The 23939-nt window shown below is 37.8% G+C and overlaps 2 protein-coding genes across 4 annotated transcripts in view; one reads left to right on the top strand and one right to left on the bottom strand.

Annotated features, from left to right (window-relative positions):
- Positions 1–11328, bottom strand: part of gnas (GNAS complex locus) — a 30880-nt gene extending 19552 nt beyond the window's left edge. Inside the window, exons 1-2 of the mRNA XM_004070342.5 lie at positions 9521–11328; positions 6040–6112 (exon numbers count right to left, since the gene is read on the bottom strand). Of these exons, the coding sequence (XP_004070390.1) occupies positions 6040–6112; positions 9521–9659 (212 nt within the window). The 5' untranslated portion in view covers positions 9660–11328. The remainder of the gene's footprint in view (positions 1–6039; positions 6113–9520) is intronic.
- Positions 11283–23939, top strand: part of si:dkey-11f4.7 (piezo-type mechanosensitive ion channel component 2) — a 39104-nt gene continuing 26447 nt past the window's right edge. Inside the window, exons 1-8 of one of the 3 annotated variants that reach the window (XM_078949536.1) lie at positions 11283–11422; positions 18455–18550; positions 21737–21838; positions 21953–21998; positions 22120–22279; positions 22360–22573; positions 22650–22863; positions 23105–23270. In XM_078949536.1, coding sequence (XP_078805662.1) covers positions 21754–21838; positions 21953–21998; positions 22120–22279; positions 22360–22573; positions 22650–22863; positions 23105–23270 — 885 coding nt within the window. In that variant the 5' untranslated portion in view covers positions 11283–11422; positions 18455–18550; positions 21737–21753. Of the gene's footprint in view, positions 11423–17531; positions 17723–18454; positions 18551–21736; positions 21839–21952; positions 21999–22119; positions 22280–22359; positions 22574–22649; positions 22864–23104; positions 23271–23939 lie in introns of those variants that run through there. The other 2 variants (XM_078949534.1, XM_078949535.1) reach the window with 2 other exon arrangements.

Below are 23939 nucleotides of genomic sequence, written 5' to 3'. Positions count from 1 at the left end.
TTTGTGTAGAACCCCTTCAAATGTGAAATAAATTTTCCCTTAACCCATAACTGTCAAAGTGGACGCATAAACATCGGACAGTCCACTTTTTAAGGTGTGCCAGATAAGTACCGGGGGCGGGGGGACAGTCACTAAAACTGGTATTTTCTAAACATAATAAACATGAATCCACCATTTAGGCAACTTTATTAGCAGCATCTTTGGAACATTAGCCAGTCAGTTGCTGAATATTATGTACTGTCATATGGTGTGTACGATCAACTGACCAATAAATCCATATTTCGAGTAAAGACTCCTGTTTTTTGTCTAATAAATGCAGATTACTTTTTTCTTTAAAAAGTCAAAGGCTCTTCTGTTTCTTTACTGGTTCCTTTCTGCTAAAAGAACCTTTCCAAATACGATTGTTTGGGGTTTTCAATTAAGCAGCAGCAGCGCAGCCGCTTTAAGAAAGTAGTGGATGTATATTCTGCACGTGATAAAGCTACGTGACGTGCATCAAGAATATGTCGGATGTGGTGGGGAGAAACCAGTGGTTTTCCAAAATGAAACTTCCTTCAGAATCAGATTATGAATAAAAAGGAAAGAACGTAGGTTGTGTTTTTTTCTCCTCTACGAACCAATACCAACTATCTCAGGTCCATGGGCCATGGGTTGGGGACCGCTGATCTAGGAAATTCCTGTCGGTGTCTGTGGACACCTCTCAAAAAAGAAAAAAAAAAAAAAGCAGTACAAGTAGAAGCTGAAACTCAACTAAACTGATGAGCCGAGAGCTCAAACTGGTTTTAAGTGCAAGAAAAACCTCTAGTGTGTACCAGTTCTAATAATTTTACAAAGAACAGTGAAGCCAAGTTCCTCCACAGCAACGGGGAAGCTGCACCAGCAGATACACATGCCGCTTTTGCAGGCACAAGTGGCAGAACCAGTTATTAGGTTTAGGGGGCAGTTGGTTGTTTACACAGGTCAGAGCAGGTTTATACATCTCTTCCTCAATGAATAAAATCCTCATTTACAAAACATAAATTCTGAGTTGAGTTATTGATGAGGATCATCGAAATGCGTTTATCCGATTAATTTGAGCGTGCAAAAAAATATTTATACCAGGAAAGGGATAAATACTTCATAACCACACAGTCCCCGCCCATCTGCATTCCAAATACCTTTAGAAACAGATTTCTAGCCCTGGTAGATAAACAACAAATTGTGGACAATTTCAAATCCGGGACAAACTGGACTAAAAAAAAAAGAGGACCAAGGAGGTTTCCTTATTTCCAATTCTACTGTACAGTTATTTGGAATAATATTGTATTTAAGTTGTTTCATAGGCAGGACTTTTGTAATCTTAAAGTTCCTTACCAATCATCTTTTGATCTTTTTTAAAATGATTCCCAGTGGTCTTTTAATTGTGAATATACTGTTTTAAGCCAAAATAAAAATACCAATGTTGTTTTCTAGTTTCTGCAGAGCAGCAAGAGGTCAATAAAAATTCACCTTTGAGTTTTGGGTGGGATTGTTGGGTTGTAGTAAGCCCACGCCCTTCCCATCATCCATCCTTCCGTCCGTCTACATGCTCTCCAGCTAGCTTACAGCCCTTCTCACCCCAGCATAACATTACTGATCCAACAAAAATGGCGTACATGGATCTAGTTGTCTACAAGGGGATGAATTGGAATAGAGCGGAGCAGGGAGCTTGTGGCGCACCCCTTTTACGTTTTACATGCACCTACAAACTTAAAAGTTTGTTCCGTTTAATCCAGCAGTTTTTGAAACCTGTTTTTCCTTAACCAAAAAAAGATGTTTATTAAATAGAAAAGTGTATATATATTTACTGAAATTGACTTGAATCCATGATTGAACCCATTAGTGGATCAATTCTGGCAGTGATACCCAACTCTAGTGACACTTTTGGTATTTTTGATTTGTTTAAACTTATCTTTTAAAACAGAGTTGTGTAATTGTTTGCTACATTGACATGTTTCACATTCGTGCACCAGGAAGGAAAGTAGCAACTTCACAAGTAAAAACAGGAAGAGTTTACAGTCCAAGGAGGAACAATAATTCATAGTATCAATTAGAATAAAATACTGTATTGACTATGGTGAGAAAGGATCATGTTTGCATGGATGGCATGTGCCCAAAATAGACCACAGAAGACCTGAAGGTGTTGCAGAGTTTACACTTTCAGAACAATCACAACATTTAGGCTGGACATGAGAGGCTGTAACCGAACGCGTGTAAACTTGACTTGGATGGAAAAAAATTCCACAGAAACAGTTTTAAATGAAACTTTTACTACCAGCAAAGCCAAAGTGTTGGTGAGGAGCCCAACTTTAAACCAGTTCTTTTTGTTTTAAATACAGAAGTATTGGCTGCAAGCCAGGTAAACTGGTATTACAATATAACCAACTCTTTCCAGTTCAATAAATAAGAACTCCTTGTGAAGTTATAGAGACTAAAGAGACCTATTAACCCTCTATGGGCATCATGTTAAGAAATCAGAACCACCAACATCAGATCTAAAATCATTAAGAAGAAAAAAAGTAGTAACTTTAATTTTAACTAACTGCAGGAGGTTTTTATGCAATTGTTCCCAATGTTCTGTTTGGAGAAGTGATATCCACATAAAATTATACCCACAATGATCAGCTACATCTTGAACTTTCAGTTAAGGCTGTAATGAGTATCAGAATACTCGGATATTCTCAGGTGAATCACGGAGAGATCTTCCCTCCTGTGACGTCATTTCCGGGTGAGTGTAATCCAGTGCTTGACTGTATTGCTCCTGTTTAGTATAAGCCTGAATGCTATTACCAAACTTGAGTGTCATCTGGTTTATTATTCACATTCATATTCTTTAAGTAGCATTTTTAGTATACTAGTGAATACTCTACTGTATTAACCGCTTGCTATCCACGCTGCTCTTAAACTTGCAACGTAATTGCTTCTCCTTAGCTAAACATTGCTAGCCTTAGTTTAACACATGACTTCTACCTCTTCTGCTTTCACCCCTCTTTTCTGCCCCATGTGCCGTATGTTCAGTGAGCATCCTGCCTCCTTCAGAAAGGATAGTGGTAGTTGTGCTCAGTGTAGTCTTACCTTAGACTTGGAGGCCAGGCTAGAACAGTTACAAGCTTGGCTCTGCACAGTGGAAGCTAAGCCAACTAGCAAGGTGCTAGAATACTGAGAAGGAGGGTCTAAGGCAGGGGGTCGGGAACCTATGGCTCGCGAGCCATATATGGCTCTTTTGATGGCCAAATCTGGCTCGTAGACAAATCTTTAATCATAAAAAAAAAATTTTATCAGACCAGTCCTTCTCGGGCGCGATGCAATGCCAGAAGAGCGCCGCTCAACAGTAGCGGTGCTTGGAGAGAAAAATTCTGTGCCACTATTAGTTTACTATCATTATGATTTCACAGAGTTTGTACCATCCGTGCAGGGATCTGTGAGGAGGAAAGGGGGAGGGGTAGTGGGCACAGACAGCGAGGTGAAACGCGCAGATTGTCAAAACTTAGAACACGCTGCCCGTCACATTCCACACACTGCAGCGTCTGAGTGTGTGTTTGGCTCCACGTATCCATGTGAGCAGGCTTTCTCACATCTAAAGAACATTAAGACCAACCTATGATCATGTTTAAATTTAAATTTCAAAAAAAGTTGGGAAAGCGCTCTCGGTGGGAGAGATTCAGGAGTTGCTGAACAAGTTTTACGCTGTTGGTCACGGCCCACAGTAACCAGAATACAGAACCTTAGTTAAAAGAGGTTAAGTCTCTGTGCCTCAGTGTGGGGAAGGGACTCTACAATATCCTATGGCTCTCATGAAATTACATCTAAAAATATGTGGCGTTTATGGCTCTCTCAGCCAAAAAGGTTCCCGACCCCTGGTCTAAGGGCAGGGATGCCCTTGTTTAGCCTAGTCTGTTTAGTTTAGAATTTAACCATTGAATTCTATGACTTTGTGTTCTTTAAGATTTCTTGTTTATTATACAATTATAAGTATGAAGACCATTGAGAAAACTATTGTTGCAATATTAGGCTATATATATACAATTGATTTTATTGATTTATTTCAAGTATTGTAGTCAAAGCAATAAAGAATTTACACATATTTATCAAACTCATTACAGAAATGATGAAATGCATAGATTTAAAAGACAGAAAACAAAACATAAATGTCACTTAAATCACATTTGCTTAAGTAAATACAGTGATCATTAACTGAAGTATAAGTAGAGTTTGATTTATTGCTTCAAAAGGGGTGGGAAGAAGCAAGCTTATATAATCCCACCCCTACTGAGTTCATTCATTTGATAGTTTTACAGTGTTTTAAATCCGGTTCTGATCAGATGGATTCTCTTGAAGTAACAAAATCCAGTGCCTAGTAATGATTGATGATCTTCAGAAAACATTCATTCATGATTTCAGTAAACAGTACTGGTACCGATATGTAAGAATAATTGATTATCATTAGAACACATGATAACATTAAACCAGAAATTATTGCTACACATTGCAGATCAAGTAAACAATATCAATAGCTTATTGATTGTAATTTAAACATTTCAAGAATCATTATTGCACATTACAATTTAACACTCAGTGGTTGTTATTAAAAGAGCTTTGATTATTTCACCACAATCAAGTTCACACATTTTTTTGGAATTATTCAAACACCTGTTGATCCTTAAATCCTCTTATCTTCATATCCTGAAATAAGAGTTTCTTTATACATTTTCTTGAATATTTGAATTGAAATTTCAACAATTGAAATGGTTTATTTGCCATCTGTTACCAAAAATATGAGTATGAATATTTGCGGCGCCCAAGATCGCTGATTCGCAATCTTTATAAATTAATGTTTTGTAAAAATAAACTTCCGGCAATGTAATTATTGCTTAAAAAATGGAGAGTATTGTTGAATTTTAAGTACATAAACTAAACCAACCAAATGCACAAATGTCACCAGAAGTACATAAATCTTTAAAGTAAAATGCTGGTGAAGATTCTTATGGTCAAAGTAAATATTATATATAAGTAATATTGAAGAGTTTTTCATAAATGAAAGAAAGAACAAAGATACTAAAATTTACTTTAATGAAACAAAAGACAAATTCTGAAAAAATTAATTTGTTTTTAAAATAAAAAGTAATAGGTGGATTACAATATAAAAAGGAAGGAAAGGATTTAAAAATATGATGAAAATGAATTTAGGAATATTATGAAAATCTTGTGATTAATTTCCTCTAAAGTTGGTAGAAAGCCATTTTCACATTTTTCTACTTCTCATCCATCTACTCCAACTAGTTGGCATGACAGAGTATGGAAAAACCGTTTCAAGATATGTTATTAAATGATCCACAGCAAAATAAATGTCAATGTATTTTGTTTACTGCTGAAGTTAACCAGGAAGTTGACTTTTGAGTGTGACATTGTTGAAAGTAACAAATATCTTTGTGTTTTTATCTGTTATGTTTTCTTGGTACGGATCTCCTGATCTAAATAAGAGTATAAATAATAGTGTTTTCATGCAAATTATTTTAATTTCCATTCATCCACATATAGCAACCCTTCAGACATATTTAGATTAAATCCAGCCTATCTAGAAACCCAGGTCCTGTGCCATTCATAAAAACCTTTTGATGTTTGTAAAAGTAAATCAGGAATGCATGACTACTGGTCAATAACAAAAATGATTTTGAACTTTTATCTTGATAAACTTAGAAAAAGCCAACATAAAAACCCTTGTTTGTTGGCAATTGAAGAGAAACACTTGAGAAACTAACTCCATGCATCAATGGAATTCAGAATATTCTCTCCTGACAAACAGTTTCTTCTTTTGTTAAACCACGTGAGCTGGCTGTAACAACACAACCCTTCAAAATGAAGCCTCACACTAAACTCTTGAATGAGTGTGGGGGACAAACTCAGCACAGATTTGCTGCAAATTTGAGGTTTTCCAAAATCACCCCCCCCCCCCCCCCCCCAATCTTTAACAAAATTGATTCTAGTTGCATATAAAGTATTGGCACTGGTCATCATACTCACTCAGCATTGAAGCCATTGACGTGTAGGATCCTCATCTGCTTTACTATTGTACTCTTTCCTGACTCTCCAGCTCCTGCAACAAAATAAAAAGTCTTTCATCAGGACACAAGTAACAGGCCAGATGTTATTATGCTCAATACTGGATTTCCCAATGTGTGGAGAGATTCAGATAAGAAGCTACAGTAACATACAGCTACTTCAGGATAATAACAGCAAACAGTCAGACCACAAGGCGTTTTGAAAATTCTGGTTGCTCAGTAATGCTAAACTTTTTGCAGTGTCACATTTTTGCTGTGCAAATGTAATATTTTCTTATGTACACATGGTATATTTTTCAACAAACCTACAAATGGTCCGTGACAGCTTGAACAGTTAAACGTATGTTTAAAAAAAAAAAAGTCTATATTCCCCATTTTTTTATAGATGCAATTACCCTGCTTCTGATATTCATTTGTTGTGGCAAAACTATCCCAATGCTGTTAGGAAGAATTATAATAGTTCCAGTTTCATTTGCTGCATCTGGGTCCCATCTGTCAAAAAGCCAGAACACCTTAAACGACCAGAAAAACAAGAAGTACTTCAACATACTCTAACTCAGGGGTGCCTACACTGTCTTGGCATGCAAGTTACTTTTGAGATGACAAGCTCCAAAAGATGCACCTATGTATTAAAATGCCCCTCTCACCCTCTGCGGGTGGTTCTTCGCAAGCTCAAGTTGTTTACCAGAGGCCCGGGACCTTATACATGGGTAGCGGCTTTCCAATCGCAGAAAGAGTTTAAATACTCAGTGTAGTTAAACACGTATGTGCAGTGACATATGTATCAGAGGATGTTCAATTGGCCTTTCTCTGTACATATTGTACATATTGACATTTTCATATTATCCTTTGTTAGAGTTGTTTTTTACACTGTGATGGTGACTACTTCAATTTCCTTGTCCAAGTGGACAGTGAGAATAAAGGCACATCTTATCTGCATATAAATCAAGTCAAATACTTCTCAGTGAGGAAGATGATTCTTTGACAATTAAAAAAAATAAAATATATATATATATTTATATTTTATATTGGTTATTTATCTCTGATGTCCACATTTTGACCTATTGAGCACCCCCTGCTCTAACCCCTTGCTAGCACCTGAAGACTTGCTTGGGGGTCGGAACTAGAGAGGCAAGTTGTTTTGGGAGAACATGGTCCATGTTTTAGATCCATTCACAACATTAGTAAAGAAAGCAAAACTCTGGGATACGTCTTTTTCTGTGCTTTAAGAGCAACACAACATAGACATGCTCTCAGATCTCTCAGATCAGAGTGATGACCTCATATGAAGGTGTGAAGTCTCGTTCTCACTCGTCTTTTCCTACATCACATTGATTGTCATAGTAGGAAACACTGCAACAAGTTTCAGAAGAACTTCTTTAAAAAGAACACTGGTGTGGAACTACCTTTAATCCTACTATAACCTTTTTAGAGCAAATTTGAATATTCATACTTGTATTTCTATTGTTGGGTCACTTTTTCACGCTTTATTGGTGAAAACAATCAAACGGTTAAAGCTGAGATTCAAAGAGGACCTGAAACACAAGTATGAGCATTTATTACTGTAGGTAAACCTTTTTAGTTTGGATTCAAATCTGACAAATAAAGGCACATGTCCTGGTAAGGCTAGTGGTTACATATATTTACAGAGATCAAGATTTATATGACCAACAAAATATAAATAAAGACATCTATGCAGGATCATACATTGACAATACTGAGATTAATAGTTTTGCACCTCCAATATAAAAAACTGCAAAAGTATTTCTGCAAAAACAAAAACTGAACATTTGTTGAACTAATTATGACAATGCTTACAAAAAAACCACCTAAGTTGTCAATAATAACATATTCTCTTGTGAGGAAGTTAAACTAACCAAAAGAGAGAAACATATGTTTTTTCTAATTATATATATATTGGTAACCAATATTTCCACCTCAATTAGAATAAAGATGTATGCATGTTTTGATTTTAAGCATAGGAGACCTTAAATGTTAGCCTGTGCACAGTTTAAAGCCCCACTCTAATGGCAATCCTGTTTTTGGAATTTTTAATATGTTGTTGTAGTATTTTTATGATGATTGAGGATATATATAAAGAAAACTAAGCTCAAAATTGCATTTCTGAATATTTCTTCGCTTAAATCAAATGATTGTCATGTAGAAAATATGCTGGCTGGCCTACAAGCTCCCTGCTCCGCTCCATTCCGATGCATCCACTTGAAGACAACTAGATCCATGTAGCTCCTCGCTTTGTCCGAGCTGGATAGCTCCACTATTGGTCGCCATTTTTGTAGCAACCAGTAATGTTAGGTTTGTAAGCTAGTGGAAGAATGTGTGAACAGAGCAGCGAGGAGGAAAAGGCGGGCGGGCTTGCTCCACACCAACAGTCCTACCCACAACTTAGAGGAGAAGTTCTAATGATCTACTGTTGCTCTGCAGAAATTGGGAACAATTGGAAAATAGCTCAAAAGATGATCTGCTCAGTCAGATCTTTTTGAAGCTTTGTTTTGGCCCAAATTTTAAAAGCAGTTTGAAGATGCAGATTCCCCTAAAGTACACACTTCAGGTCAACAAAGTCCACACTAAAAACAGGCTTACTTTGCAGTGAATGTCTGTTTTCATGTGGGACCACTCACCTCTCTGAAGTCACTACAACTTCCCCTCCTGCATAAATACCAGTTTGTCGCCATGAACACTTAAAGAGATTTATCACATATTAGCATTTTTACAGAGAACACCACAAGCACTAACAAGTGATAAACCTGGGTAGAGGGGAGACACGAATATTTGTCTTGCATGTAATTTCCTCCCACCTTCCGTCCCCTCACAGGTCTGTTCGTCCATTAAATGGGTTCAAAATGTTTTTTGTTTTTTTTAAAGTGGTATAGCATCCTTAATATGTTTGAGGCTACACTGCCTTACAGGTCATTTACAAGTATGGTTTGTTTTGCAAACGTGTGCGTCCCAAAGTGGGATAAAGGTTAAAACGAAGTTTGTGTTGAAGCAAAAGGATAAGATCTGTTTAAAAAGATAAAGGAGGGGGGAAAAACTGAAATTAGTTATGAAATGTAAGTAAACCCAACTCTGGAGATTGCTCATCATAATTCTAAAAGTTAACAGTTGAACTTCTGATTTCTTTTCACATCTGGACTCAAGTAGAAAATGGTTTGGTGGTGCAGGTTTTCCTTTTGACAGCCTGATGCCAAAGAAGAAGAAAAAAAAGAACTGCAGTTTTAAAAACGTATGCAATGGCCGTCACACTATTGACAATGTTTCCCAAAACAAGATCCCAGAAGGTTATGCAGGGAGGAAGCAGTCTGCTCTGTGGACACAGAGAGGCCTTGTCTGTAGGGCTGTTCAGGACCATGACCACAAATTCAGGTGTTTCTTTTTTTTCTCTCAAAGAAATAAAAGCAGTAGGAAGGAAAACAAACACTCACCTAAAAGTAGTAGTCTGTGTGTTGCTCTGTATATTTGTTTGTCTTTTTGGAGCTGCTTCTCTATCTTTTTGTTTGCTTCTCTTTGTGCCTTCTCCTCATTTCTCTGGTCTTCGGTCTTACTGTTGCCCAAACAACCCATCTTCCCGCAAGGAAAAAAATTAAAAAAATGGGGGGTGGGGGGTCCAGGGGAGGAGGAGGAGGTGGAAGGAGAAGAAGAAGAAGTACTGCTGGTGATGTTTGAAGAAAACAACTAATCTAGATCCCTCGTTTGTCCCGTGGCAACAATGCCACCCACATTAAAACCTTTGATTTCCTTTAAACAGCGCAGCTCGTGTCCATTAAACGTAGTCTGCAGTCAAGAAAAAGGGCAGGATTATTGCTGCTAACGCCGCGGAGGCCCCCTCCCCTCTCACTTTGCTGTTTTTTTTTCTCCTCCACTAAAGTGTTTGTTTCACTTCTGAAAGCCGCCTCTCTTCGACTGGATTCCACAGTGTTCGTTACGACACCAAAATGTTGCTCTCCACCTCAAACGGAGGCCGTACACGCAGATTATTTAGCATCTCCAAAAAAACAAAAATGAAAAAAGCCCGGGACTAGCGTCTCACTGCTGCCCGTGACTGGAAGCCGAGCTCGGCGTGTCCGAAAAGCTCGCGCTCGCTGTGCCGCGGCTCGCCTCCGCTCCGCCTTTCATAATAAACACTTCCATAGGTGGACGTTTTTATACTTTCTTTTTGTCTTTTTGTCGCCCCCGACGAAAGTCTTCGTCCGGGGGTGGAGGGAGAGCAGCGGGACAACAGGAAGGGAAATGTATTTGCACCCAAAACGAGCTACATGTGTGACAGTCTTCGAGCTTCCGTCGTCGTCTAGCTTATTTTCATGCTCTGCATCAAATCAGGCCGAGACAGCTCCAGACTCACTGCGGCTGCCTTCCCATCCAGATCCCGCAACACCATCCGACGCAAAAAAAAAAAAAAAAAAAAAAAAACACAGAAAGAAAAGCGCTCAGTCAGTCAGTCAGTGCCACCCTCAATTCGTCCTCCTTATGTAGTGATGGCTGTTCGGAGCTCTGCTTTCTGCTCCAAAAAAAGGCCTCCTCCTCCTCGCTTTTGTTGCTGAAAATGTGTTATCAGACCCTCACATCACCACCAAGCCTCCAAAATTGCGTACCGACAGACTCTCCCTTCGCTTATTTCCAGATGCCGTCTCCATAAACCCCCCTCCGCGGCAGAAAAATCAATAAAAATGGGGCAAATGACACAAGAAAAAACGTGACCAAGATATGAGAATCCCTCGAAATGTATCCACGCTGCTGCTGTTTCTTCTTCTTCTTCTTGTTGCAGATGGGAGATCAGCCGCCGCTGGAAGGCTGCTCTCAGGCCTAAACGTGTTCGCCCGCCGCCGCACTGTCATAGAAACGCACATTTACATGGATCCCCCTTGATTCCGAGGCGGGTAAACAGGTTACAGTCCTCCCAGAACATGTCAATTAACATTCAGAAAAGGAGGACGCGGGCTCGTTGGAGCAGCACATTCCCACCGCGAAGGCCGCTCCTCCTCCGGCCGTTGGTCGACGAAGGTTGGAACCCGGCAAAACAACAACAAAATACACACACCCCGATTCTTGGAGGGTGTTATTTTCTCCCGTTCTCTCTAGCGTTTTATCTCTCCCTCCGAGAATAGTAGCCTACACTGAGAAGACAGAAGAGGCGCGGGGTGGGGCCACACGGAGCTCATTGAACCCTGGGAGGCCGCTGCGCTACGTCACGTGGCCGGGGCGCGGAGCTGCGTCAGCCGCGAGGCGGTGCGGAGAAAACGGCGCCCTCTTCGAAGAAACAGACTACAGGCGGGAGGGAGTCCTGCGGGACGTGGGCCAGGGTCCCGAGCAGATCTGTCACTGAAAAGGTACTCTGGTGATGTTGGCAGCATTACTCCACTAACACGGGCCCCCTGAGTTAAAGAGGCAGGGGTCACTTCCTCTTTATCGCAATGGAGGGCCACATCACCTGTTGGAGTAAAACAGCAAAAACTGCAAAATACAAATGCAGACTAATTTATTTTTATTTTAATAGCCTTTTCATGATAAAAAAGGGAGGTGAATTGGTTTTCCTTCAAGATTTTTGCTTGACATAAGCAGGAAATTCATCTGAAATTATTACTAAAATCAAAATATTAACGAAAAAGCTAAATCGTCAACGTTTTGCCTTTTAAAGCCGCTTACTTTTTCTCCTCTTCTTTTGTTTGAGCAATTTTTTTTTATGTCTTGTTATCACTTTGTGTGCTATAGCTCTATATAGACACTCATGGTCTCTTACCAAACTTTAAAATCAGGGGCCAATTATGAAAGCCAGAATGGGCCCCCAGACCTGGAGTTTGATACTCCTCTACAAGTATTCTCTCGACAGTTTCTCAGTCTGGAACCCCTTAGGCAGGACTGTGTTTAGAACACTTTTCTGAGGGAGCTAAACTGGACCGTACAGCCTGATGGCTTTAGCGATTCCTATGGAAAGTTGTTGTTCACCTTTTGCCACATCCCATCAAGGGTCGCCACAGAAAAAAATCTGCTTTGATCCACACAAGTAGTTTGGCAGAGATTTTGTATGCCGGATGCCCTTCCTTGACAACCTTGTATTTTATCCAGGCTAGGGACCGGCACAGGGAGACCCAGACTTGGGTCCACGTGTGGCTACTTAAGTATTTGGTCAAAATGTGTAAGACAGGTGCTCAATTCATGGCCTTTCTTTGACAGTTTAAACATTTATTAAATTGAAACGAAAGTTACCCAGAAAAAAAATATTTTGCATTTCTTCTTTATTTTGGCTACACAGAACCACAGTGCATGCATGAAAAACCTTCAATAAAAACAATCAGATTTAAATTTGCAGTTTTGTTGCTGCCGGTAAATGTTTTCATATGCTAAGAGGAAAATTCATCTGAGCTTCATGGATCTCTTTCTTACTCCATGTCTATTGTCCAATTTGCCATAAAAGTTCTCCGATTGGTGAAAATATCTTCAAACCAAAGACAGGTTTTTTTTTAAATTGTTAAGCATGATTGCAGTGGTTGGAGATTGATTGAATCAGTTGTTTACCACTGACAACCACTAATGCCACTTCAATGAAGCTTGGCTGCAGTTATATGTATGTTTATTGGGAAGATTTTAAATGTATTTTGAAGAGCATCACATATAAAGACAAGAAAACAAAAATATATTTACATTGGAAGTCACATTTTTGTGAAGAAAAAAACTACCAATTCTAGTCTTTAATAAACTGAATATATAATAGTGCATATATATACAGTAAATGTATTTTTGCTGGACTGAAGAGCAGTTGATCAAAAACACACCAAGAAAGTTATGGAACCATCCATTTTTTTGTTTTGGAAGTGTAAAGACTTGGCACTTTTTTGGACCGAACCCAATTAGGTTTTTCTGTTTCTATCATTGCTTTTTTTTCCCTGCAATGGCTGATCCCGGATTTTCTTTCCTGGAAAAACGGGCATAATAAAAACTGTAAAGGTAAGTACCAACCATCTGAATCACAAACCGGTTTTTCCTGCTAAAAAGTATAAAATAATGAGAGAACACATTGCAAAAGTGATAGAGGAAGGCTACTTGTCATCTGAACTTAACTGCATTTTATGTGAAATTCTTGACATTTTAGTTAATTTAGGAGAAATTCGCAGTTTCAGGTGAAACTTTTTGAAAGGTCACTTACTTTGTTGTTTTAAGTCTATCAGCCACTAGGTGACACTCTCACTCTCCTTTGCTGTGTCTAAAACTTGAGGTAAATTTTATGAAGACATTTTTATGACATTATAAGGAAACCTTGCTTAGTATCATACCTCTTTTTAAAAAACATGTCTGCATTGTTTTATGGCATTTTGATGTAGTTTATGTTGGAAAAAGTAAAATCAAAAATAGTATTTTCCTAAAATCTTGCCCTTTTGTCACATTGATAAGGAGACCAACAGCAGATTTTACTGCATAGATTATGTACTACAAATGTAAGAAGACTGAAAATATATTTTGAGGTGGATTTGGATAGGTGGTGGACCTAAGTGACTCCAATTAAGCCAAATCTTGTTTTTACTTGTAAAAATTATATTCACAAGGTTGTTTTAAACTGTTTTTTTAGTCATCACTATTTTATAAAGTAACAGAAAAGTAGCTGTGATTCTATCCTAAACGTTTGGCGGTTTCTTCTAATTCCAATCTACACATGAAGACTTAATTTAATATAAACCAAAAGATTTGCCTATCTAACTTTAATTGTGTATGTTGCTTATGTTTTGTAGAATATTTTGTGTTTTGTTGCTGCCAATGCATTATATCAAAACGCTGTCAGGACTTAACCAGAAAGTAAAACAAAATGCACGCATAAAATATCCATGGAAAGAAGGCGAAGATTAATTTAATCTAAAGAGAAGGTTGTTTTATAAAAAAACAAACAGACAACAACACTGTGTCCATATTGCTCTATATAATAAAACAAACAAACAAATAATTTCAGTCATAATTCTTTACAGCCTTTGCAGGGTAAGATAAAATTTGACGTGGCAACACAAACATCTTTAAGGAAGCTGCAGAACTGCTCCAAAACTGCTCCTCAACAGGATCAGCAAAATGCAAAAGTTTGTCAAGCAGCAAATGGAGTTAGGTGGAGGTGATTGTTGAGTGTGTTCATTTGTTATGTCACATAAACCAAAATTGTATATATTTACGCTAATCTGAAATGTTAAAGATGTTAAGTGTCATTTAGTGTCCTCCAGAAAACAATTTGCAATGACATTTAATATGCAAATATACATATATTAAATACACATATTTATATTTACATACATATATTTAATATTCATACATACACACATGAAACTGAATAAAAGTAAAGCTCACTGATGGAAAAATTCTTTGAAAAAAAAACTTTAAAATTAGATTACATGACATTTCATTCAAACTTTGGCACTTGAACCGCCTTGAGAGATAATTGTGAAATGTTAAAACCTTTTGAAAATAGTATATACAGCAAGCTCAAATAGTTTAACTTGATTGTACAAACAATTCAAACAGAAATAATTAATAAGCTTAGTCTTTAATGAATTTCTCTTGTAAGAAGTTGTTTAGTCATTCTTGCATTAATAGTTTATGACTGTGATCAAAACCAGTCTACGTGTCTCACATACTGTATGACAGTTTCACACAACATGCTGCAAGAGCACAGCTGAAAACTTTATCATAAAACCTGCAAATTAAAATGGAAGTCTGAGTGACAGCTGCTCTACAGAGCAGTTTACATTGGGTCAAATTAAAATCAGCTGAAAATAAATGAAAAACCATATTGTAAATTTAAAAAAACAACAACAACAACATTTTGTTACAAATTTTGAAAATTCCTTCAGGTTTACAGTATTATTTTTTCAAATGTACAATTGTATTTTCACAATTTCCATTATTATAACAATGTGTATGTTCGAGTTTAAAACAGTTTTTAAATTTTCAATTTAAAAAAAAGTTTAAAATCTGTTTTATTTTATTTTATCTTATCCATTTTAAGCAGATCCTAATTTGACCCAATACCTTTAATGCTCATCACTGTTTTTTAATTGAACTTTTACCTGCAATCTCTTTTCTGCCAGCAGAGGGGGCTAGAGCCTCCTTTGAAACCCATGTTGACTTAATCAAATATTTATTTGACATTATTGGGAACCTTTTAAATCATTTTTTCTGCTTCTTCTGATCTCTTATTTATGTATTTTGCAAAAGGTAATTTAAAAACACAAACAAAAGCCCACATTCTCTAATGCCTTCCTCTCCAGACCCTTTTATAGCCTTTCTGTTCACATCTCTCTGAAGCAGTTCTCCCGTGAAACACTAGCTGCTTTCTCAGCACTCATTATGATCACAATCAATTACAATTTACAGCAGCTGAGATGTAATTGAACATATTTTTAAACACTCTGTACATTGTTGGGTTTATTTGTCGGCAGTAGGATGATCAGAGGACACATAGCCTACATGCACATAAACTGCAAGCACAGTTTTATTTTCTCGTTAGGGAAACACATTTTCTTTTTTACATCTTTTACTCTCACATTATTGAGAGCAATTTAAAAGAATTTGCTGCCAGGTCTACTAATTTAGAAGACATCATTTTTCTCACATGTTGTAAAACCAAAAGCCAAGCCCGGTTTGAGAAGGTTGCGTCAGGAAGGGCATCCGGCGTAAAACATTGCCAAATTTACCATGCGACTTGTTCGCTGTGGCGACCCCTGATGGGAGAAGCCGAAAGTGGAAGAAGAAGTTGTAAAACCAAAAGGTAGAAAGAGAGAAAACGTGTTAAAGTGAAAAGTAAAACAACAGTTTAGAACATGTAAACATTTTACTTAGGGGATTATATGAAATATTGAGGAAGTAAGAACAGATCTATATTTACAACATTTTGTATTTGTTGCACAATTATTCATTTTCACATTTACCCTTACAGACTTGAGTTTGCACGTATCTGTTGGAATAGAATAGAGACATTCACAACCACACAAGCACATCTGTAAAAAACACAAAGAATACATGAATAAAAATAATAAAAAACATTCAAAGATTAAAATCTATTAAAAAATTTTTAATTCAGAAATATAGTAAATCCATATTTTCCAAAATGACAATCTAATAGAATAAGACTATGAAACATTCAAAAAGTAAAATTAAATAAACCTATCTTTTCATGCACAGTTATATATGCAATTTTTGCAATGTCTACAATGCAATGTTTTTGTATCTTTTTGTAAATGTTTGTGCAGTTTTAATTTTTTTCAACTTAAATCTTTAAATTATTGCAACATTTGAAGAGTTTTTTTTAAGGAAAACAAATAAGGAATTACATATCATAGGTAAAAATTTTGATTATCTTGAATCTGTCACTTAATGCTTTCACTTGTCTTGAAAAAACAAACAAACCAAAAATATGTAGTATGCATTTCTGCGTTAGGAGGTTTAGGTATCCTTTCACCAGATTGTTTCATGCTTCTGCCAAACCATCCCTTAACTTTGGATGAAATCTTTCTGAAATTCTTCTTATTTTCAAACATCTTTGTAACCATTTGATTAACTTTCAATTTTTGAGAACAAGTTCTGACAGCGATGCAAATACAGTATTATCCAGATTCTTTACCTTTTGATTGATTAAAATAAACACTACTGGTTTAAATTAAACTGTATCAATAAAAAAAACCTTTTAGTGACACACAGATTTAACTCCTTTTATGAATGTCTTAAGTTCCTTGTCTTTCTCAAATGGCTGTTTTAGACAGACACACACAAATACATGCAGACAAAAGCTATTGAAGAAGACATCCCATGTTTTGTTTGAAAAAAAAGTCTGATGCTGAATTTTCCTTCATCTGGATAAATGTTGATGTTATTGCTTGTCTCAGTTTTTTTTGCATTGATCATCCCTCTGTACTTGCACCAGGTCTTTAATGGCCTCACTGCCATGAATATTAGATACACTTCCCTTTGCCCCACGTTGCAAATATGATGACCCAGCCTGATGCGGCTACATGGAAGAAAAAAAATCATAAATGTTAACAAAAACATTAAATAGAAACAAACAAAAAAAGAAAACACAACTTAAGTTTGAAAGGCTGGGAATACAGTCCTCTTAATTTGAAAAAAATGTTGAGAACAAGCTTGTTTTATTGAGACACAATTTCAACATGATGCATAGGTATTTTTTTTAAAATACTAAAAATATGAACAAAGAATCTTCCTCTTCATGGTTTTCCTCCATAAAGGAAACACATTTTTCTGTCATGTGGTGAAAGCAGCCTTTCCGCATGAGATTAGCTGCAACTTGAGCATAATGCCAAAGATGCTGGATTACAATGCATCATATCTGAGACAGGCGGGGGGAGAGGTGAGTGAAGGAAAGGGAGGGTGTGACAGAAAGACCAGCAAAGAGCGAAGGACAGCTTCTCCCTGTGCTCTGGACCTCAGGCTTTCATGAGCAGAAAATCGTCATCCCCATCCTGTAGCAGTCTGATTGTTGGACCGCTAACCTCTGAATTCCAGGATTTTATCATTATTATTTTAATTTGATTCTGGGAAATGTGAAAAGTTTGGTGTCTGACACACAGAGGAGGACATGGCAGGAGACCTCATGGTTGGGGTTCTCTATAACTTACTGCTGCCGTTGTTCCTGCTTATTGGTGAGTTGGTGTTTATTGAATCCTCTTTTTAATTTGTGTTGACAGAAGGAGTTCAGCTTCAGATTTCACGCTAAAGTTGAGGAAACGATTAAAGCTGCTTCCTTTGTGGACAGAAATGGATTATGAAAGCTGCGGTAGATCAATAGCTATGATTGTTGTTGAGGGTTTTTAGTTGCAGTGACATATCTTATAGTGTATTTGCACAATTCTCAGTGATTTAGAAAAGACACCAAACAAGTGAACCAATGATAAAAACCCAGTTAGGATGAGACGTCTGGGGGGATTCCGGATGAGTTTCCCATTTTGTGATGCATTTTTAAATGGAAAAGTATGTGTTAATACTTTAACTGCCTGCTCAACCAAAAGGTAGTGCACAGTAGGAAAATATATATATATTATAAGCAGCAGAATATTTTTTTAAAAATTCATTTTGTCTTGGTTGGGTAGTTGAAGGGTTAATTACTTACAGATTCCTATTTTGCATCTTTGCATCTACAAAAATTGTACGTTTTAAATGTACTTTTTAAGACTATAGAAATGACCAAATATTGTACACTAAATTAAGCTTATTTGATTTATATACAGTACATTTGGAAAGTTTAAATCAAATACAAGACTTGTAAAATGTTTTTTATTATATTTATGAACTCAAACGAGCACAAATAATTAGGTTATTTAAATGGATGAGCAAATTTTGTCTAACACATTTATTTTCTACTCTTTGTGTCCCAGCTACTTCATTCCGCTACAATGGCCTGTCCGTGGTGTACTTTGGGTTTTTACTCATCCTGCCACTGCTGCCAAACCCCAGCTTGGCCACCTTGAAAGGTGAAAGGGGCTCTTCATTCTAAAATTCTAAAATAGTGCAACTTTAGAGCAGATTTCACATTCAGTTTTCTAAATTTTTGGTCATCCATGCTGTTGTCTATAAGATGATATTCAAAATAATGTTTAACATGTCTGGATTTGTTAATCCATTGTAATTGTGCTTATTATTTAAAAAAAAAAAACTTTCCTTTTTTAAGAATCTTCTTTCTCATTTTGGGGGTGTGTTTGGTCATTTCTCAGCAAAGTGTGACCTTTTACTACAAACTTTCACATCTTTTAAAAGATTAGTTTAATCACAGTTAGTTTGAAGAGGGTTGGTTCTATTGGGCACATATGTGTTCACCTAAAAGATTAAGTTTCTTTTTCGCTCAAAGGCTGCTGGATTTTACTTACACATGGGAATATTGCCTTGAATTATTTAATTACTATTTTTGTTTTGAGTAAAAGTTACTTTTCTTTTGTCCTTAGAAGTATTTAAAAAGGTTCAGCTGTAGGTCAGTTAACGGTTATTTTGTTTATTAATAAGATGTGTGAATCACAAGAGATGCATGTTCTCCGCGTGCACGCGTGTTTTCCCCAGGGACCCCAGCTTCCTCCCACAGTCCAAAACATGCTTCATAGGTTAAGTGGTCAAGTGTCCCTCGGTGGGCTTATGTGTGAGGGATTGTTTGCCCAGTGACAGACTGGCAACCTGTCCAGGGTGTACGCCGCCTTTGCCCAACAGCAGCCGGGACAGGCTTGTGCAAACTCCGTGATCACGAAAGGAACATAGCGGGTTACAAAAATGGATGGATGGAATCACTAGAGAAAAACGATCCTGAAATGAGTTTTTCCCCTTCTTTGAAGTCAGAAGGATGTGTTTTTTATTCAGTAAAATTGACAGTAAACTGATTAACTTAGCTAACACAGCTGTGTGATATTGTGCTTGAATTTGGACTCATTTCAATCAAACTGAGTCAGTTTTTGAGCTTTGTTTGTCCGTCAGACCCTTTCCATCAGGTTTGAACGGATACTTTTATAACTAAAATAACTATGCCAGAAAACAAAAGTCAGGATTATTTTAATCTAAACACAGTGATCTTGTGTTTCATTGTGGCCTTTTCCTCATTAACCATCATTTTTCACCATAAACATAGAACTTTGGTTATTGATCTCACTCCAAATAAATATTACATTGCAGGCTTTAAACAGCATTTTTTTGTTGTATTTTTTTTTAGTTCATTAGGACATTTTACACCAAAACCCATTTACCTTTGAGACACAGAAACGGCTCCACCTGCGTGCTTTTGTTGTGGTCGAACCCCTGGTTCTGACAGGATGAACATGGAACTTGAGGAAAAAAGCTACAGGATATCGTTCAAGCAACTAGAAATCTTATCGGAGATGTGCAGGCAAAAGTGTTATGTGGGTTTATAATTTATTCATTTTATAAAAAAATCTTCTTGTTTTCATGGAAGCCTTAAAAGAATAACAAGAAAACACCTCCAGCGTAAAAAAAAAGGGGGGGGTTTAATTAACTTTAATGTTAGACTTGGTCTAAAGCCGTCTGTGTGCTCATGTTTTTTGTGTGTGTGAGGATGTGTACGCATGTGCGTGTACTTCCTCTAAATTGATTACTCCTTTCTGATGAATTAAAGTATCAGTATGCCTCCCTCAAAGTACTTTGTAAAGGGGGAGCGGTTGGAATCATCAAATCTATTATGCATTGCCTGGTAATTACTGCAAAGAATTAAAAGATGTCATGTCAGCATTCTGACAGCATTTCAGTTTTATCTGTCTTCACCAACGGTCCATCAGGAAAAAAAAAACAACAGATGAGCTTTCAGTTTCACGGTTTCCACTTATTTTCATTTGAGCCCAACCCTGCTGGGACTAAGTGATGAAGAGTGTGTTTGTCCTTGTGTGCAACAAAAATGTGTTTTTGTGGAACCACAGATTCTAAGAAGAGTGTGTTTGTGTGTGAATATGTAACTTCCTTCTTAGGAAGCAGAGAGGTTTAAGTGAAACAATGCTTTTAGTAAAAAGGGAGAACATCAACAGCATTTGCTGGCTCAGCTTATGTTTACTCACATTAGCCATTAATGCTTTGTGTCTCCAATGTTCTCACAACCTAACATTATACACAAAATTGCGCCTTTTTTTTAAATTGAAAAATTAATTGCTTAGGCAGCCTCTGAATTTTTATTGGCTTAGTAGCTGCAAGAATTTATTTTGGAACAGAATAAAGTCCAACAACTGAAAAACAAACATAAAGAACCTAAGGTTTTATTTGGAAAAATCGAAAAATGTCTCTCACTTTGAGTAGAAAATAAATATTGTGAGGATTGTGACCTTTGGTTTTGAGGAGGGTCACCAGGACCTCCGGCTACTTCATTTTCCATGTCCTGTTCCTGGGAAGGATCCCCGGGACCGCTCCTCTTCATGTGTCTATTCCTGGGGATGGTCAAAGGGGACGCTCCTCTTCATGTGTCTATTCCTGGGGATGGTCAAAGGGGACGCTCCTCTTCATGTGTCTATCCCTGTGGAGGGTCAAAGGGGCCGCTCCTCTTCATGTGTCTATTCCTGTGGAGGGTCAAAGGGGCCGCTCCTTTTCATGTGTCTATTCCTGTGGAGGGTCAAAGGGGCCGCTCCTCTTCATGTGTGTGTGTTCCTGAGGAGGTTTCCCGGAACCTCTCCTTCATGTTCCCAGTCATGTTTCTGAGGAGAGTCACCAGGCCTGCTCCTTCATGTTCCATGTCCTGTTCCTGTGGAGAGTCTCTGGGACAGCTTCTTTTTCTTTCCTGTCCTGTTCCTGTGGAGGGTCACAGGGGTGGCTCCTCTTCATGTGTGTGTTTCTGAGAAGGGTTGCCAAAGCCAAGCTTAACATGCCCTGTCCCTGAGAAGATAACAGCAGGAAAACTTATCGGACATGGCGCGGCGTGGACTGCGGTGGCAAAAACCCCTGCAAGACATGAAGAGGAGTGGCCCAGACGACCCTCCACAGGAACAGGACAGGGTTCCTCAAAACCAAATTTCACAATCCTCACAAATATTTGTTATGCCAAAATAATTCTTCATTTAAGATCCACATTATAATTCAATTTTTAAAATTGTAATAAGTGAAAAACATCTCAACCAAAATACAGACAAAAAATTAAGATTTTTAACCATTAATTTTTAAATATTAATTTTGGTTGATCTTTTAAGGAAAAACAGGCCAGTTCATGCGAATAATCATCTACACCAGTGTGACCTTCCTGGCGCTTCAGTGCTTCATGCAGATTCCTTTCGCCTACATCCCTCCGCATGGTAATTCTTTTACCTTGAAAATTAATCTGTAAAATAGTTTCCTTTTAAGCCGCAACAAGTTATTGCCTAAAATGAACCCTGATTTTGCCTTATAACCTTAATATTTTTCAACAGTGAGTGGCATTTGGGAAAACGTTTTTTACCATCTGGGCATTGTAAGGTATTGTAGTCTCTTTTGTGTTAATTACATACTTCAATTTGTAACTTTTGAGTTAAACACTTGGACTTTTTTTTATAATTTTTCTCTGGAAACCAACATTTTAGTGCTGTTTCTTTCACAGATTCAGTTTAGTCGATGCTGCAGACATAGTTCGTCTCCTGGCCCCGGATGTTGTCCTATTTTTCTCCACTCTTCTGATACTGAGGGTGACCAAAAAGCATTTACGTACTGTGCCCCAAGTCAGCCTCCACGAAAATGGAATTCCACCCTCAAGCCCACAGGTAACAGCACCCACAACAACTACTTCTCCACTCTGTTCTTTCAAGAATATGTTATTGGGGTTGTTTCATGAATCTTGCAGGATATGGAAAGCTCTGACACAGAATCAGAGGATGGATGTGTTACTGAAGGCTCATCTTTTGACAGCTCAGAGGAGACCACTGTGAAAGTTCAGTCAGAGCCTCCACAGTTTGTGCAAAAGTTGATCATGTTTGCAGCTGGACTGAAGTTCCTTTTGTCAGCAATCATGAACACAGCCGGGAAAGTAGTGGTTACTTTACTGCTGGGTCTGGCTGGTATGTCATGGTTGGGCACTCATCAGTTGGTTGTTTTGATCTTTTGGCTTGTGGTGATGTGTTGTTATGTCTGCAGGTATCACTCTGCCCTCCCTCACGTCTGGAGTGTATTTTGGGGTGTTTCTAGGGCTGGTGTGGTGGTGGATATTCAGCCGCTCCATCAGCATGCTGCTTTTCAGTTCTCTGTGTGTGATGATGGCTATCTTCAGTGCAGGACATCTGCTTGCTCTGTATCTGTATCAGTTGCCAATTTCGCAGCAGCTTGTACCACCAGACGACATCTATGCCAGGTATAAGGGATTTGACAAGAATTTTGTATTTGTAGCTTACCTAGTTTAAAATCATAGGAGCACAATTACTTTTTATGTTACTTTTCACTTTTAGTATTTATTCAAACGGTTTCTGGCTAATCTAGATAATACAGGCTGTGGACAAAAAAAGGTTTTATTGAAGTTTTTTGTCTCTTGCATACTTCCTAATGTTGATTTCACAGCACCCTCATGCCATTTTCTCTTCCTTGTGCTTTTCTAGGTTGTTTGGGATGACAGGAGTGATCAGAACCAATATTTCAGACCCGCACACCCTTGGTCTGCACCCACATGTTTGCTGGCCTGACTTCATTAACCCTTTCGTTCTGCTGTTGCTGTACTACACACTGATAGCTCTGCTGCACAAGTGGGTTCACATCCCAGATGAGGTTTGTGGGAATGTGATAATTTATGTTTATGATAATTTGCAAAAGTGTCTTGATTGGGTTTGGGTTTCTCTGGATCTGTTACCTTAGGTTTGCTAGTGAAATAATGCAGTATGCTGTGCCATAAAGCTACCATAAAAACGTCCTAATTTCCAAGGTCTGATCAGCGGTGTAACATGTGCTTTTTGGCTGATCATTGGTAGCCCTAGAACTATTAGCAGAAGCCAAGAGATTACAAGTGTCTGTACAATAATATGAGTTTTTTAAACTAACAGGTAGGGTCTGATATTTCTGTCACTTTGTAAAGAAACTCCACTCGCCCTAAGAGTTATAAAAAGTGGGGTATTTTGAGGGATCATCCCCTAAAAATCCAAGACGACAGTTAAGCTGTGTGGAATGGAATGGAAGGGATAGCAAGAGAGACTCTGTTTTATAAAGATTGAGCTGAAAATGTTTAGATGAGGGCAGAGAACAGAACCCTGTGGAACACCAGTGGAGGGTTCAAGCATTCAAGGATTTATTATTGTCATTTCACCACTGGGGTGAAACTAAATTCGTCAGTCTGATCCCAGACCAGCCGATTGCGGTGAAAAATATAGCACGAAAGATATATATCAATGTGATACCCAAAGTAACTTGAACTTAGTACAGCTCCTAGTATTGTACAAATAT

This window comes from Oryzias latipes, chromosome 7 (assembly GCF_053564925.1).
Source record: "Oryzias latipes strain Hd-rR chromosome 7, Olatipes_Hd-rR_3.1".
Classification (NCBI taxonomy): Eukaryota; Metazoa; Chordata; class Actinopteri; order Beloniformes; family Adrianichthyidae; genus Oryzias; species Oryzias latipes.
Note: the sequence above shows the minus strand (reverse complement) of the source record. Positions and strands in the feature narration are given on the sequence as shown.